At 59.0% G+C, this 16,452-nt stretch overlaps 3 protein-coding genes across 5 annotated transcripts; 2 read left to right on the forward strand and 1 right to left on the reverse strand.

Annotated features, from left to right (window-relative positions):
- Positions 1–638: 638 nt before the first annotated feature.
- On the reverse strand, positions 639–3,314 carry PEX11G (peroxisomal biogenesis factor 11 gamma). Its single transcript, XM_048927609.1, has 5 exons — positions 3,223–3,314; positions 2,967–3,155; positions 2,697–2,875; positions 2,574–2,624; positions 639–2,311 (listed from the first exon to the last, which is right to left on the reverse strand). The coding sequence occupies exons 1-5, from the start codon at positions 3,286–3,288 to the stop codon at positions 2,083–2,085; spliced, it is 714 nt and encodes a 237-aa protein (XP_048783566.1). The 5' UTR covers positions 3,289–3,314; the 3' UTR covers positions 639–2,082.
- TEX45 (testis expressed 45) lies at positions 3,308–8,131 on the forward strand. The gene is made up of 9 exons (XM_048927611.1): positions 3,308–3,901; positions 4,344–4,447; positions 4,611–4,705; positions 4,796–4,911; positions 5,157–5,275; positions 5,484–5,685; positions 6,568–6,653; positions 6,779–6,949; positions 8,066–8,131. Exons 1-9 carry the CDS (start codon positions 3,373–3,375, stop codon positions 8,129–8,131), a joined length of 1,488 nt encoding a protein of 495 aa, XP_048783568.1. The 5' UTR covers positions 3,308–3,372.
- Positions 5,872–14,511, forward strand: ARRDC2 (arrestin domain containing 2). 3 transcript variants are annotated; one of them, XM_048927606.1, is made up of 9 exons: positions 8,695–8,997; positions 9,099–11,594; positions 11,847–11,913; positions 12,025–12,172; positions 12,414–12,516; positions 12,685–12,941; positions 13,160–13,319; positions 13,433–13,584; positions 13,662–14,511. In XM_048927606.1, the coding sequence occupies exons 2-9, from the start codon at positions 11,318–11,320 to the stop codon at positions 13,713–13,715; spliced, it is 1,218 nt and encodes a 405-aa protein (XP_048783563.1). In that variant the 5' UTR covers positions 8,695–8,997; positions 9,099–11,317; the 3' UTR covers positions 13,716–14,511. The 3 variants fall into 3 exon arrangements, with proteins under 3 accessions (XP_048783564.1, XP_048783563.1, XP_048783565.1); XM_048927607.1 differs by lacking the exon at positions 9,099–11,594 and having other exon boundaries at positions 5,872–8,809; XM_048927608.1 differs by having other exon boundaries at positions 8,695–11,564; positions 11,817–11,913.
- The last annotated feature ends 1,941 nt before the right edge of the window (positions 14,512–16,452 follow it).

Raw genomic sequence — 16,452 nt, forward strand, 5'->3', positions numbered from 1 at the left:
CTATCTGTTAATGCCTTTTCACATCTCGGCTTGCTGACAGAGTGAGGTCACGGCCGGAACAATCTGTCCCTGCTCAGCAAATGTTTTCCTGCATGGAGCAAAGCAAGAGCTGAGCAGAGCAGCAACGAGCAGCGGCTGCTTCCCACGGAGGAGCAGCTGCTCTCTCACAAGACCTCGTGCAAAACAGCGTCAGCTGAGCCGGCGGTCAGCAGCAGCCACCACGAGGCAGCTGAACGCGGGCAAGTTTGGGACCGAACCCTCCGAGTTCAAACAGCTCCAGACCCAAAACCCTCCTGTGCTTTCCCATCTGCGATTGGAAATTGCTTGAGGAGAAAATGCGTAACGCAAGGGTGCTTAAGCCAGCTGATAGCATCCTTTGTCTTTGTTTAAAGCGTGATTTAGTTTTATTGCTTCTGCATCAGAGGTTTACACAGGTACAGCTTGTTTTGAATCACTACAGCTACACCTTGCCCCGTGCTGAGCAGGGCAGCCTGTCCCAAAGGGGTGGTTCAGCAAAAAGGTGCTCATTAAGGAAAAAAAAACTTGTTAAAAATCAATACTCAGCTGCAATAGCTGGTGCCAGCTGAGGACAGGACTGGGCAGCAGCTGCAGCTGTATCAGATGTTGCAGCTGTATCAGATGTTCCAGCTGTCTGAGACTGCAGAAAACACGAATCCTTTGCAGACAGAAGCTGCCAGTGCTCCAAGCGGCGCTGCGTGCAGCTGCTCCCGGATCAGCCACCAAACTGTGAGCAAAGGCAGCACTGCCTCCTGTGCAGCGGCGGGGCGAAGGTCCAGTAAAACAGCCAGCCAAGGCAGCAAGGACAGGGCAAAGGGTAGAGAGCACCAACGCCTCGTTATGGGCCCAGCACAGAGGCAGGAGGCAGCTTCTGCTCTTTGTTACACGCACACAAAAGCCAAACAGCCCAGCGAGGTGAGCCACGTGGCAACGCAGGACACAACACTGCTCAGATGGAGCAGCACTGCTTCCAAAAGACCCATCTCTGCAAAAACCTCCAGCAGTGAGGTGCTCTGAATCATTCCACTTGAAGGAAGATGGGTAACAGATGGTCTCTGCCTGCCCGTGGGTGCTGCAGCAGCACAGCACCAATGTCTTCCGTTGCCTGGAAACAGTTTGGGGCTTTCTGAAGCCACATAAATGACGTTTGTCCACTTATCAGAAGTAATGATGACCCAAGGCCGCCTTTGAAGCATTTCTCACATTTATTATTGGCACCGTTTAAAGATACGATTGTAAAACTCACTCGTGCATTGGTTTCACCAGTTATTTCAAAAATGATCAACAACATTTTTTCCTTTTTTTCTTTTCTAAGCCCGTCGGCTCTCGCAGAGCTCGGTGGAACAGCTCCACCCGGTGGCCTTCCACAAAGGCACAGCCCGAGCCTCAGAGCACCTTTTGGCTTGTTCTGGTTTCTCCTCGGGTAGAAAAGCTGGAAGAAAGCTTGGCAAGGCACTGCATACAGCTGCTGCTATTTCCCCTATGGCCTCTAAAGAAATGCAGCAGTCACAAGGAGCTGCCAACCACCAGCCTCCCTCTGCCACCCGCTCCTGTCCGTGTTTGGGGTATCAGCTGCTGTGGGCTCAGACACCAAAACCTCTGACAGAAACTTCCACCATCAAGGTCAGCTCTGTGGCTCAGGGAAGCACCAGGTGCTGGGCCTGGAGCTGGAACTCACCAAATCCATCCTCTGGAAGTTCCGAGTCAAACAATCACGGCTGTTTCTGCACCAAACACTTTGTGCTCTTTTACACGAGAGCGGGGGCTGGGGGATTCCAGCTGTCTTTTGAAGTACAGGAAGGCTGGAAGCGACCACAACCTTTTTTTCCCTCTGTTATCAATTCTATCAGATTCTGATTTTCAGAGGATTCACCCAAAAGATTCCTATGAATAAAATCTGTCAGCCATAAGTAACCCTCTCTGTAACAGAGCTTTTGATTACACTCTCAATTACAGGATTCATGGAATTAGAATCATTGGCATCCAGGAAAGTTAACATCCAGCCTGCCTCATTAAATACCTTCTTACCACATTAAACTTGGGTTTTAGAAGCTTAATTATAGCTCACGCAGCTCCAGAACTGCCCTTTCCAGATGCCTGGTAGATACCAATCAGGGAGGAGATGGTCCCCAGGAGCCCCACTAACCACGGAGGGAACCGTCCAGCCCACAGGAACCCTGGTGGCAGCCAATGGATCGCGTTGCAGAGATCTGCCAAGTTACTGACGATGCTCAGAACTTCAGCCTTCACTTGGGCTCGCATTTTCTGTTGACTCTGTGGTGAAGGCGGAGCACTGGAAACAAACATAATATTAGTGATGGTGTACTGTACCTGGAGGTGTTTAAGGCCGGGGTGGATGGGGCCCTGGGTGATGTGATCTAACAGCCGTAACCATGCCTGAGGCAGGAGGTTGGAACCCAATGAGCTCTGAGGTGCCTTCCAGCCCAAGCCTGTGATCCTACGATCTTATCATCCTACAATTCCGTGCAATTACAGCTCACGAAATAAAAATATTCAGGTGATAACAGGTGTAGAAGCAGGGAGAGGAATCATACCGCTTCTGCTGCCTCAGCTTCCTTCTTAACCGGAACAGGATTCTCAGGGATCTGGAAAGGAAGCAAACTGAAGTCACTGCTGCAGAGCAGCGGTGGGGATCCGAGCCGAGGGCCGGCGCTCACCGCAGGGTGCCCAGCACCAGCGAGAGCTCCCAGAGCGCCGTGCTGGCCGCCCACCAGCGCTGGGAGCGGCTGCGAATGACGCCGTTGTCGGCTGCCCAGGCGACGTGCTCACAGGGGTAGTAGAGCTGGTCGGCCACGTTGCGGAGCACCGACAGCCCTCGCACCAGCGCGTCCTCGTCCTGCGGGGAGCACACGGACACGGACATGGACGCGCCCTGATGCCCGCGGCCCGGCGGCCTCCTCCCGCCGCGCCCCGCGGCCCGCGCTCACCTTGGGCCCCAGCCCGTAGGCGCGGCTGTGGCTGAGCATGGCCAAGTCGTCCAGCAGGCGCAGGACGGTGCGGCAGGAGCTCAGCTGGGCCGACACGGCCAGGAGGCTCCCGGGCAGCCCCTCGGCGGGGCTCCGCGTCCCGGCCAGCGCGCCGCCCGCCAGCTGGCAGCCATAAGACAGAGCGCGGACCTGCGGAGAACGGCCGGTGAGGGGCAGAGCCGCAGGGCCGCCGCAGGGCCGCTCCGCCCGCACTCACCGCGCGGTCCCGGCCGCGGTACGACTCGAGCGCCGCCACCAGCGCGCCCAGCGCCCCCGCCGCCATAGCAACGCCCCCGTGCCGGGCCGCCGCGCGAGGCATGCCGGGAGGGCGGCGCCGTCGCCACGGTGACGCGGCCTACGCGCGGGGATGGCGGCCCGGGCCCCGATCCCGGCTCGTCTCGCGGCCGTTCCGTTCCCGTGGGCCTCCCACCCGCAGCCGGGCGCTGCCCGCGGCGGCCCCCGGGACGACGGTCGGCCATTTTCTCACCTTCAGTTCCCCCCTTACTGGGGGCATCGCAGGCCGACGCCGGCCGAGCCGCCCCGCAGCGGGGCCGTGTTGGGGCGGAGCGGGGCCGAGGGCGGCGGGCGCTGCTCGGAGACGCGCCTGGCGTTCCCGGAGCGGCCCCTGCAGCAGCGCAGCCCCGGCTTCGCCCCGGTGCCGTGCGTCCGAATGCACGCAGACCCCCGCGTTCGCATCTGCTCCTCGGCGATGAAGGACAGCTTCCCCTGCCCCGCAGCCCCCCCCCCACAGCCCGCCCTCCCCAGAGCGCAGCAGAGCAGCGACGGAGTTCTTTGTGGAGACAGGGAGAAAATCGGGCTCCCTCCGTCAGTGCACAGCACCTCGTATCCAGCGCACGAGGTCCGTCCCGCTGCCAGGGCGCGTCACTCCCACAGCGGTGAGAGCTCCGGCGTCAGAGGCTGCCGGGATCCCCAGCACGGGCTGGCGGTGGCCGGGCTCAGAACCACGCTGCCAACCATTAAAGCCGCGTGGATGTTCTGCCTTCTCGTTTTATGACTGAATAAATCAACCCGATACTCATAAAACGGCTTCAGCCAAGGGCGCCAAGCGTTCCCAGCAGCAAACATCTCCGCTTACAGTCCCTCAGGTGCTGCTGTTCTCACACAAAAGCTGCACTGCTTCTGATGCACCACATCCACGTTCTGCAGTTTTAATCTGGTGTTAAGTGCTCTGCCATTCAACGGTGCTGAATCAATTTGGGAGCAGCTGTCTTGAGAGTATAGCTTTAATCTCAGTCATGTTTCCTTACAAGTGTAAATAGAGCTGTGTTGTATTGTTTTGTTTTAAATAACACCAGTTCCCCTTCTGGCCGTTTGCAGGATGTGCTCCCATTATTAAAGGGGATGGACGGCCCTATTACCACACTTCTCATCAAACGCAGTTTAAAGGTGAACACGGTCCACCTGCAAAGCCAAGTGAGAAGGTAACAACATGAATTTGGGGATGACCAAGACACGGTTTTCAGCACATTGCCATGTTGAATTCTGTCCTGTGCAACTGAAAAAACAGCAGATGGAAAGACAGAGGTGGGAAACAAAGGGATCGTGCTTTGAGCAGCAGTTTCATAGCTGTTTGCTTCCCTTCAGCACAAATCTCGTATAAAATTTGGGGATCCCAGAAGCAGTGGATCTACGAGCGAGCACAAGTATGCCTACACTGCCCCGGGCAAAAGGGAGCACAGGTATTCAGCAGGATAGGCTGACAGCATCCCAGCAGCTGCTCCTTCTGATGAGCATTGCTATTTAAGCAGCTCAGATCTGTTATCTTGCAGATTCTATGACAAGGAACGCGCTGCCTTCCAGATCCACCACACAAACGTGCGGCCAGGGGATGATCGCACCAGGTTCTCCACCTCGATGTCAGAGCTCTTTCCAGTACATAATGCAGGTAAGGTGATGCAAAGACAACATGCAGACCTCTGCTAAGGTTTATAACCAGCTGAACAGCGTTTTTTATCACTTGGCCTTAATAATATAGACAAAAGGTGTAATACATGACTATCATACATATGTGAATTTCTGTTTTTAACATTTTATTGTTATTACATACTCAGTGCCAGTATCCTCACAGTGGGGTTCAGTTTCATTCCTAGCAGGTTGAACAGCTACATCCTTCACTCTCGCCTTTGCCAGAGCCTGTAGCTATTGCCTGTCTGAACAAAAACACTTCATCCATCCCCAGAGGTGATGAAGACCCAGAGAGAAATCGTGCACTGGCAAGAATTACCACGACGCAGCTCTTCTACCCAGAGGTCTGTTCCCATCCTTGCTGTGTGGGTGTTTACCTGGAGGACAGGCTCTCTGTTTTTAAGCACTTTTTTAGGCCTCCGTTGTCCATTCTCCCCTTTCCATGCTGGCTGGCAACACGAGCCTCTGGGCTGCATGGGGGTGTGATGTGACACAGGGCACCTTTCCCAGCTCCAGCCTACTTCTGTTACAGCCAGCCATTGTGTTCTGTAGGCTGGCAGGTGGAACTTCTCACCGAAGCCTGACTTGCTGCTGCAGAAACATGGAAGCAATGTCTGCTTAGGAGATGACCTTTCAGGCTCCTGTTTCTTCAGCACAACACAGCACTCAGACTACCAGCCACTACAGCAGCCCCAGAGGGTGACAGGAAACAGCAAGAGCCACCGTGACAGCCACATCCCCTTCTGCTACCACAGTAAGGTTGCTCAGGCTGTCCTGGTGCTGGAGGAAGCCTGCGAGGTTCTCCTGGGTCTGTGCAAGGAAAAGCAGTGCCTGGTGCTCTGGGAAAGGAAGCAGCTCAAATATCTTGGGTTGAAGGTGGCAGGCAGGCATGGGTGCAGCTTCAGTGTCATTAGGAAAACAAAGCCAGTACTTTGAAATCGGGCAGAACAGCCACACTCAGCCCCTTGCTGCACAGGGCAACTGCTCATTTCAGGCACTTTCACCCCCCCAGGTGACATCTCACTTCTTTGTCACTGCAGTCACTCGCTCCTATTGTGTAGGAATTGTTGGCACGTTCAGGTGGTGGCATGAATGTTTTCTGGGACACAAACCAGAGGCTTGACCTTTCTCCCTTGCTGTATTTGTTTTCTGAATTTACTTTGTATTTGGGGGAGGATTTGAATTAAAAGCTGTGCTTTTGCAACCTCAGGAAGAGATGCAGTTTGAGCTGGTCGTGGGAGGCATTAAAATCCTCCTCTGGCACTGTTCCTGATGGCCAACAGCCTGCATCTGAGCGAGGTCCCTTCGTGCTGTGTGTGTTTTTAAGACATTTGCTTTAGATGCGGAGCAGATAGCAATCAAAACTGCCCTTGTCACTGCCTTCATACCCAGCATGTGGAATGATATTCCCATGTCTTCCACATTAATTTCATTTACCTCCTCAGTGAGAGCTGTCAGTCCGCAGCTGTTTGCTGGGCAAAGGTTTGCCCTGCAGGGCTGACTGCAAAGTCTGTCTTTGCCCCTCATTAATGGAGCGTCTGCAGATCTGTGACTGCAAGACAAACTGCAAAGCTTTTCTGACCTTGCCTCCCAATTTACTGGCTTGAATTGTCTTTTGACTGCAACCTGTGAACAGATGAAAATCCCATCACCACCACCCAGGCTACGCTGGTGCCACACAGACAGCAGAAGCAACGGCTCTCTGAAGATGTGCTACAGCAGGTACAGCATTAACAGGCCAGCATTCACCGTGGGCAGGTTTGGGAAGAGGGATTATGCAAAGCAAAGCTGCAGCCACCCCGTGAAGTTCATGTTCCACCCATGCCCACGTGCTGCTCTCTCCTCAGATGAAGCGCTCACACCTGGTGCTGCCCTGGAAGCAGCAGAATCTCTTCAGTACCGAGCAGAAGGATGAGTTCACACCCAAGCACAGAGACACAGCAGAAATCCAAGCAGCAAACTGCCACGTGAGCTGCGTCCCGCTGGGGACCCTGAAAGAATATTGCTCCCAGGGAAAGGTGCTCTTTGCACCGTGATGCTCCCCCTTTTCCCTGCTTGCCCAGAACTTCCTGCAACATCAACTGCCTGTGTTGTGTTACCCAGCTGTTCTGCTGCTGCCGGTCTGGCCCTGCTCCTGGCCCAGCTGTGTGTTATTACAGTGAACATTTATTTCAAGAGTTGAATGAGGACACGAAGTGTTGTGACAGCAATAAACACCAGGGGATTGGTCCAAAGACACGGGTGACAGCTCTCTGGAGCTGCAGGATCCATGCAGTGCCTCCAGGCAGGTGCAGGGCAGGAGGGAGCGGGGGAAGCTCAGGGGAAGGGCGAGAGACCAGAAGCGTCAGGGCTGCGTGTGGGCTGGAATATTCCTGTGTTATCTGTTTGGATTTTGGTGTCAAGGCCTGAAACCAAAGGTCAGTGAACAGGAGGGCGGAGAAGCAGCGCTCTCAGCTTATGATGAGCGGGGCTGTTTTCCTAGCGACAAGCAGAGTATTTCTGTTCAGTTGATAAACTCCTGGGGATTCCCTGAATGCTGAGCTTGCACTAACTCTGGTGGGGATGTAGGCATTTTAAAGGGAGGCCAAGTGAGCAGCTCCAGCTGCTGCCTTGTCACAGCTGCCACTTCACGAGCTCTTCTCAGCCTTTTGGTGCAGATGGATTTGATTCACGTGCGCTGTGAGCCAGCAGTGCAGTATTAGAACAGGCTTGCTAACTCATTTCCAATTGCTGCAGTCTGTATGTGAGCAGTGGCCCACAAACTCCCCGTGCTTTCCTCTTGAGATTTGACATTACATCTCTTGGGAAAGGGCTGCTCTTTGTCCCACGTGTACTTGAAAGAAGCCGTACTCAAGCCTTGCAGGTTCCCACAGCTGCTCCTCACGGTGTCATTTGCTGGCATTTTGCAAACACCGAGATTCAAACGTATAGATTGCTTCACTGGGTGTAGTAACAGGGACTTGCACACGCTGCAGGTCTGTCCCATATTCTTAATGACCATAAGTTGGCATTGCTACCTGTTGTGCTACTGCAGAAACAGCCACTGTTCCCTGGGGTTAAATGCTGAGCACCAGCTTTCGGTGGTGAGCTGCTGCTGGGGGTGGGCTGCAGTTGTTTGCTTTCTTTTCACATAGATCCTGTTGCAGTTTCAGACACAGAAAGTTCTGCTGGCTTTTGGGGAAAGGATCTTTGCTTTCTAAGCCCCCCTCCAACCACTCACAGAAATGCCTCAGGGCTGCCTGAGTTGGGAAGGCCAAACAGACCCCGCAGTGTAAAACCAGCACAACACTCCTCCCTGCAGACGGAGCCACCAGCACGTACCCACGGCACACCAACAGCGGCTGCGGCTCGGAGATAAGACAAAGTGACGTTACTCCTCCTTTGCTTTAAAAGCCCCGTCGCTGACCTCCTCAGCTCCCCTTGGCACCGCACCCGCCTCGCACGCAAGGCCAACACTGAAGCATCACCACAAAGCAGAGTCTGAGCCCCACCTGGGGAGCCTGCAGGGCTGGGGGCAGGGGGCAGAGAGGGGATTTCGGTGCAGCCTTTGCTCTTCCTTCCTTCCCCTGGAGGGCCGCACGTCGGAGCCGCAGGGCAAAGCGGGCCAGCAGCAATGCAACCGCCGGGGCGCGTGCGGAGCTTGGCGGTGGAGCTGGAGGACGGGAGAGCGTGGGGAGCCTACGGCAGCGGGGAGCTGCTGCACGGCCGTGTGCGGCTGGAGCTGCGCGGTGCCCTGCGCCTGCGGGCGTTGGAGGTTTGTGCTCGCGGGCGTGCGATCGTGCACTGGTTGGAGAGCCGCAGCGTGGGGCTCAACATCGTCTACCACGACTACACCGCCTTCCAGACCTTCCTGAACCGCCGCCGCCAGCTCATCCCCGGTAAGGCTGGGGCTGGGGAGCGGCTCTGTGCCGCCGTGCGGTCGGGACCCCGCGGGCTGCAGGCCCCACTCTGGGCACATCTCCGCCCTCCTCGCGCCGGTGCCATCTGCAAGCAGGGTTCTGCCTCTTGACCTCTGCCGAGGGTTGCTGCGAGGCTGCCTGCGGACTCGAGGCTGGTGAACACAAAGGTTTGTGGCTTTTGTTCTGTTTGCGCAGGGAAGTGCAAACACGGGGTCTGTTCGCAAGTGTGGAAAGAGCACTTAGGAGCTCAGTAAATATTTGTTTTCAGTTTTCTGGTGCTGGAGCCACATGCCCGGCTGGTGTGTTGCTTGGATCTGCTGTGTGAGGAGAAGGCACTTGAGTTATTTGTGTAGTTGGGATGAAATGATCCAGAGCCCAGTGACATGGGACATGTCAGCTGTCCACCTGCTCGTTAACTCTGCCTCACAGACAGCGACACCGCTGCAGCCGCTGTGCCACCATCATTGCTGCCATGGGGTTTCCCTGACTCTGAAATCCACGAGGGCATTTCACTGTCCAGAGGCAGAGCCTCGCTGCCGGTGGAGGGGTCACATGGGAACTGCCTGCCTGGAGTTGCTCTTGTCTCCAGCCTGCACTGTAGGGCCGTACACTTTTTCGAGATGACTGTGCCTTACCACCTTGTTCTGAACATCTTCATTGCTACGGAGCTCCTGTCTTTTCGGCGGCGGCCTTTCTCTGCTGTGCCTACAGGTGGCCCCACGGCAGCTGCAGGCGTGTAAAGCATCCCATAACAATTCAGGATAGGGCTGCCTGGAGGAGGGCTTTCAGCCAAGGGCTGGGGAGTCACCGGCCCTGCGCTCTTGCAGCGTGGAGCTGGCAGCTCTGCGGGGAGCAGGGAGCCCTGTGGGTGCCATTGCATCACCTGCACACTGCTTCCTTCTCTGCTTTGTGGGGGACACGGGTCTGTGATCACAGCAGTGATGTGGGCTGGGAGAAGCGCTGTTCTACAGCCACAACTGCTCCCATGTGTCCGTCCTGCTGGGTCCTGTTCTGTGCCTCTGCCACCAGCAGCACAGAGAGGGGCTGGGGAAAATATGCTGTCGTCCAGGGGTCCCACGACTGCTCCCTCATTGCTTCCTGATGAGTTGGGCTACGTTTGGAAAATGCAGAGTTTGCCATGGCAACGCAGCAGCGAGCCGGGAGGAGATAAGTGTGCTGTGCTGCGCTCACTGGGTTTATCTGCAGCTCCCTGGCAGAGCAGTGAGCGTGGGACTCTGCTGTGCTCCCAAACAGAAGCCATGGAGAAGTGCTCAGGGCCATCGCAGGCAGAGCGTGCGAGCAGGAAGGAAAGGGACAACAGGGTTTCACGGGCAAAGGCGAGGCCCTGGGTGCACCCACACGGGGTGCTGGGAGGGGTCCCACGGCACTCTGCGAGCAGTGCCCCTTCTGTCCCAGCCGGGGGGGCTGCGGCCGGCCCCGTGTGCACAGCTGAGGCCGGGGCTGGGTTCGGGCTCCCAAAATGCCGGGGTGGCACCGTGGCCGCAGAGCTCCGTGGGTCCCCAAGGCACGGGGAATGGGGGGGGGGGGGCTGCGGCCGTGGGTGAGGCTGAGTCACCGCGGGGGCCGCCCGCAGCTTTCCCGGAGCTCCGCTGTGCCAGGACGCGCCTCGCTTCCTTCTTCCCACCGCCGCCGCGCTCCCTTGCAGCGTTTGCAATGATTCATATTTGCTCACGGCAGCAAACGGTCACGTAAAGATAACGAAGCACGGCTCCTGCCCTCGCACTGCGGACCCGCAGCTCCCCACCGCCGGGCTTTGACCCCAACTGCACGGCAGCGATGCTGGGCGCAGAGCGAGGCCCCGTGGGTGAGATTTGTCACAAACGCAGCGCAGGGCGGCGCAGAGCCGCCATTCGCCTGGTTAAACGGCCCGGGGGGGACGCGTTGCTCACCGCGCATTGCACAAGCTGAACGGGAGCCAGTTCTTCATTTCTTAGAAACGAGCGGAGCCGCGGCCCCGAGCAGCTTTCCCCGCATCACCACTCGGCCCGGCCCAGCGCCGCGAGCCGCCCGCAGCCAGCTGCGATCCTGCGAACGGCTGCGGGAGGGGCGCGGGGTCCCCGCACGCGCAGCGCTGCGGGCGCGGGGCGAGCAGAGCCGTGGGGCGTCGGGATCCCGGCGGGGACGAGAGGGGGGTCGCGGAGGGGTGCGGCTCCCGCCCCGAGGGGCTCATCCTGGGGTGCGCACCCCCATCTCGTGGGGTCCCCACCGCACCGCCACGGGGGTGAGCGGGTCCCGAAGCTCCGCAGCGACGGCCACCGGATGGCTGCAGGTCCGAGGAAGCCCTGGGAGGGGGGGGAGGGGGGCCGTACCGCCCGCACATGCTCGTTGCGTTGTTTTGCGGCGCCTGCCGGGGCCGCCCCGTCCCGTCCCGTCCCGCCCCGCCGGGGCCGCCCCCGGGGCGCGCCGGGCACTTAAAGCGGCGCTGGGCGGCGGCGGGGCGAGTTGTTGGAGCCGCCATCTCTCGCCATGCTGTTCGATCGCCTCAAGCGCTTCCTGATCGTGCTGGAGGGCGCGGAGCGGGGATCGCCGGCCGCCTTCAGCCCGGGGCAGGCGGTGGTGGGGCGCGTGGTGCTGGAGCTGGCGGGGGCCGCGCGCTGCGGGGCGCTCCGGTTGCGGGCGCTCGGAGCCGCCCGCGTCCACTGGACCGAATCGCGCAGCGCCGGTTCCAGCACCGCCTACACGCAGAGCTACAGCGATCAGGTGGAGTTCCTCAGCCACCGCGACACGCTGCTGGCGCCGCCAGGTACGGCTGCGGGCTCCGAGCCCCCCGCGCGCCCCCGGCCCGGCACCCCGCACCCAGTGGGGATCCCCGCGCCGTGCCTCCCCCGGCCGGGTGGGCGGCGGGACCCCGTGCTGAGCGGGGTGGGGTTGCGGGGCGCGGTGGCGGTTTGGCGGTGCGGCCCCGGCAGAAGGATCCCGTCCCCTTCGTGTGCTCCATCCCGGCGCGGAGCCCCGCGGGTGGGAGATAATCGCCCTCCGTCTTTTCTGCCCACAGATAACGGCGAAGTCACCGTCCTGCAGGCAGGAAGGCACGAGTTCCCCTTCACCTTCCAGCTCCCAGAGTAAGTTCATGGTTTCCTTAACACAGAGGGGAAGAGCCGCTGCTGGGAGCACGGCACCTCTGCCACAAACCTGCCGGCAGAGCCCTCAGAGTCACTCCTTCTCACTTCCAGGACCCTGGCGACGTCCTTCGAGGGCAAACATGGCAGCGTGCGCTACTGGGTGAAGGCCAAGCTGCACCGGCCCTGGGCCACGGTGAAAAAGGTGAAGAAGGAGTTCACCGTCATCGAACCCATCGACATCAACACCCCTGCGCTGCTGGTGAGCCCCCGTGCCCGAGCAGAGCTTGTCAGGGGTGCGCCATGCGGCGGGGATGGGCGCCAGGAGTGCAGAGGCTGCTGCACCTCCTGCTTTTTGGGAGCTGGAATGCATTGCAACAGCATCTTGCATAAGGCTCCTAGGAGCCGGTGCTGCTCCCCAGCAGGTTGGCTGTGCCAGGGAAGCGCTTGCCTTGTGTTTTATTGTTCCTTTCTAAGCAGCCTCTGCCTGTCCCTTTTTTCAGGCTCCCCAGGCGGGTGCTAAGGAGAAACTCGCCCGCGCCTGGTACTGCAATCGTGGCCAGGTCTCAGTGACTGCCAAGATCGACCGCAAAGGCTACACCCCCGGTGAGCACCTCCCTCGGGCACCCAGGGTGAACTTTGGCTGGAGGGGACTTGGGGTCACCTGCTCATCCCCGCCGTGCCAACGGGCAGATGAACCCCCGGTGACCCCCGTGCAGGAATTCCTCGGGGCAGGACTGGGCTCCGTCTGCAACATGTGCATCTGCTCGGCAGGTGAGGTCATCCCTATCTTTGCTGAGATTGACAACTGCACCAACCGGGCGGTGGTGCCCAAAGCAGCCATCATTCAGACTCAGACCTTCATCGCTCGGGGCACCAAGAAGCAGAAGAAGTCAGTGGTGACCAGCATCGTCGGGGACTCCATCGCTGCGGGGAAGCGCGAGGTGTGGCATGGGCGGGCGCTGAAGATCCCTCCGGTGGGGCCGTCCATCCTGCAGTGCCGCATCATCCAAGTGGAATATGCCCTGAAGGTGAGGGGTGCGTGGGGACCGCGGTGGGGCTCAGCTCTCTGCTGGGTGTTCCCGTCTTCCCAAAGCTGTGCTTATCAAGGTTGGTGCTCTGTGCCATGTCTTGTGCTGAGCATCTGCCTGCCTGTCCCACTGCAAGAATTCCCTTCTTCCCTTCACCCGGGAAAGCTCTGCCCCTCTGTGGGAGTAACGCAACAGCTGAGTTCCCCCACTGCCTGCAGGTCTGTGTGGATATTCCTGGCACATCCAAGCTGCTCCTGGAGCTGCCGCTCGTCATCGGGACGATCCCACTGCATCCGTTTGGCAGCCGCACGTCCAGCGTCAGCAGTCAGTACAGCATCACCCTGGACTGGCTGAGCAGCATCCCCGAGCAGCCTGAAGGTGAGCAGAGGCCAGGGCACGTTTACAGCTTCAACAAGTCAGGGAACGGCACGCTTGAAGCCGCTTCAGCTGCACGTTCCCCATTCCTCGACGCTTTTCTTTCTTCTCTTCAGCCCCCCCCGATTACTCAGCGGTGGTGCCCAGCCCCACAGCCGAGCAGAGCCTGGCCCCGCCGTGCCGCAGTGAGCTCGGGGCTGTTCTGGAAGGGCCCTTCTTCACCTACATCCAGGAGTTCCGCTTCCGACCGCCTCCACTCTACTCTGAGGTGAGGAGCCGTGCGGGTGGTGCGGGGTGATGCACCCACTGCTGCCGGGGGTCCTGACTCTGGGTTTGGCGTTGCAGATCGACCCGAACCCACCTTCAGACGGCATCCGCCCGCGCTGCATGACCTGCTGAGCAGTGCTGATGGCATCGTGACCGTTGGGCTGCAGTCAGAGCGCCTGCAGGATGGCAGTGGGCGCGTGGCGGCCGTGAGAGCGCTGAGCCCCCACCACAGGCACTGCCCTGTGGGGTCTGAAGGGCTGGAACCGCCCCAGCGTTTTGGGGTTCGGATGGAGCTGGGATGGTGCTCCTCTATGTGTGCTCCAGCACCTCCTGCTGTGGAGAGCTTTGAGCTCGGAGGTGTTGCAGGGAATCCAGAGAATGTTTAAATCCTGTGCTGGGTTTGGACCCCGCGGTGCTGCGGGTGCAGCTCTGCTGCTGCAGTTGCTTCTCCAGAACTGCAGTTTCCTAAGGAGAAAACTGGCCGGGTGAGGCAGACTGTGCTGCTGGTGAGCACGGCTGGGAGCTGCTGCAGGGATGGCTGGAGCCACCTGGCAGCTGGGTGGGGGCAGCAGAGCCCCCCGTGGCCAACACTGGGGCTGTGTAATTCCCAAAGCAGCAGAGATCTGCGGTGGTGTTTTGGTGCTGCTCCTGCAGGGTGGCACAGACGTGGCCCCTCACAGTGCTTTGTTGGCCAAGGAAACAAGAAAAAAGCTGGAGTGGGTCCTCCGGGGCAGCCACCAGAGACTGCGTTCCCCCCGACCCCTGCGCAGAGCCCCAGCCCCGGTGCTGGGCATTGCTCAGAGGATTTTCTATTGTTTGTATCAGTGACCACTTTTATACCGACCACTCTTTGTCTCTGACGTTACTCTTTTTGTACAACTTCAGTTGGGGTGATTTCTCTGAAATAAATTTCTTTTAACCAACTGCAGCTCTCAGCTTTTGCATTTGGAGTCACGCTGGGTGCGTGCCCCAGTGCTGCTTCCCCTTTCCCAGAGCTCAGCAGAGCGCTGCTCTCCTATGTGCCACTGTTCCTCTTCCATGTGGCCTCATCCCCATCCACCCCCATGGCAGCACCCGTCAGGTTCTGCAGTGCTGATGTTCCCCGTCGTGCAGCTCCTGCGCCCGCTGTGCTCACAGTGAGCTTCGGGTTTGCTGCACTTCTGCACCCCGTGTCTGCTGAGCACAGCAGATCTCAGAGGGTCTGAAGTGGGGCTGAGTTCCACAGTGTCCTCCAGGGCTGTGCTGTGACAAACACTGCTGCTGGAATGTGACTTTTCCCCCTGGTTTCGTTTGTTTTTCTTCTTTTTTTGTTTGTTTTCCTTTTTTTTGTGTGTGTGTGTTTTTCTTCTTTATGTTTCTCTTCTGTTTGGGTTTTCATTTCCTTTCTTGCTTTTTGGACCTTGCTCAGTGTTCAGAGCTGCACCCCATGCCAGCGCTGCCACGCAGGACCCACAGGTGCTCCATGCACCCTTACCCAAACCTCCCTTCGCCTCCCCTCGGGACAAGGATGGAGATGCTTCATGGTGATGTTGCTTGCAGATGCACACCCCCGGTGCTCTGCTTCTCCCTGAAGCCATCTTTCCAGTAACTCTTCTTGTAACAGCCTCAGGGCTTCCTTGGAAAGCCGCAGCGATGGCTTTACAAGTCCTCCAGTCCCGGAAGGGCTAAAAATACCCCCAGGGACAGAGCTGGCATCCCCTGCTCTGCAGCCTCGGCTCCAAAGCCCTTCTCCCGCAGCCCAGAGCCTCCGTGCTGCCGTCTGTCTGCTGCGTCCCCGCTCTGCTCCGGTGCCACTTGCAGAAGGCCACGGCATGCTGTGCACCCATGGGTGGCCCTGAGCCGCCGCATCCTTCCCAGGGTCGGTTCCCCTCCCCCCCCCCCCCCCGGGCCGGCGGCGGCGCTGGCAGGGACAGAATGTGCTCCGAGGGCTGCGGATTAACAGCGCGGGCATCCATCCAGCTCCGGGAAAACAGCTCTTCCTCCACCACCTCCCAGCTGTGCGTGTTGGGAGCCACGTGGTGGGAGCTCCAGCGTGGATGGGGTCGGACAGCTGGGATACGGCTGGGTTTGCACCCTGATGGGTGTGAGCCTGCGAGAGACAGGGCCAACAGTGGGACTGTCCCCCCCTCCCCCCCCCGCTCCCCCAACCCCATCATTACCACCATTATTTTCACTGTTTTTGCTCCAGTGCTGCATAATGTGGTCCCTGGGGACCCTTTCACGTGGGGACACCGGAGCCACTGCTGCCCACCTAAACAGAGGCGCAGCCCTGCTCACACCGCCCTGCGTGGGGGATTTGGGGAATCCCTGTGCGGGTTGGACAGGAACGACTGCTCCTCCTGCAGCGCTCCGGGGCTTCGGCTGCCCGCAGTGGGGAGAGATTGCACAGAGCCAGCGCTGCGTTCTGCACAGAGGGAGGCCTGGAGCGGACGGACGGACAGACGGGCGCACAGCGCCTCCGAGGGTCTGCTGGTGTGTGCTGTGTGTCACAACCCCGGCAGGAAAGCAGCCCCTCTTGTGGACAATGGAAAATTTTTACGGCTTTTGACTTTTGTCCAATGATTTCAGAGCAGGGAAGCGGCTCACAAACATGTCTATGGGTAAACAGCGGCCGAGGGGCCGGGGCTGTGGGTGGTGGAGAGGACCCCCCTCCCCTCCCCGCAGCCCCAGGTCCCGGCAGGCATCCCCAGGTCCCTCCCTGCAGGCACAAACACGGGGACAAATATTTTGACTCTCCTTGGTGGAGGGCCAGGTCCAGAAAAACAACAACAACGACGGCAAGGAGGAGAAGCCGTGCAGAAGCTGGCAGCACGTGATGGGCAGTGCGGGGACCCCCGTGCCCATAGCTGGGGTGTGACATGTAGTGACA

The sequence above is a fragment of the Lagopus muta genome, chromosome 26, assembly GCF_023343835.1.
Source record: "Lagopus muta isolate bLagMut1 chromosome 26, bLagMut1 primary, whole genome shotgun sequence".
Lineage (NCBI taxonomy): Eukaryota > Metazoa > Chordata > Aves > Galliformes > Phasianidae > Lagopus > Lagopus muta.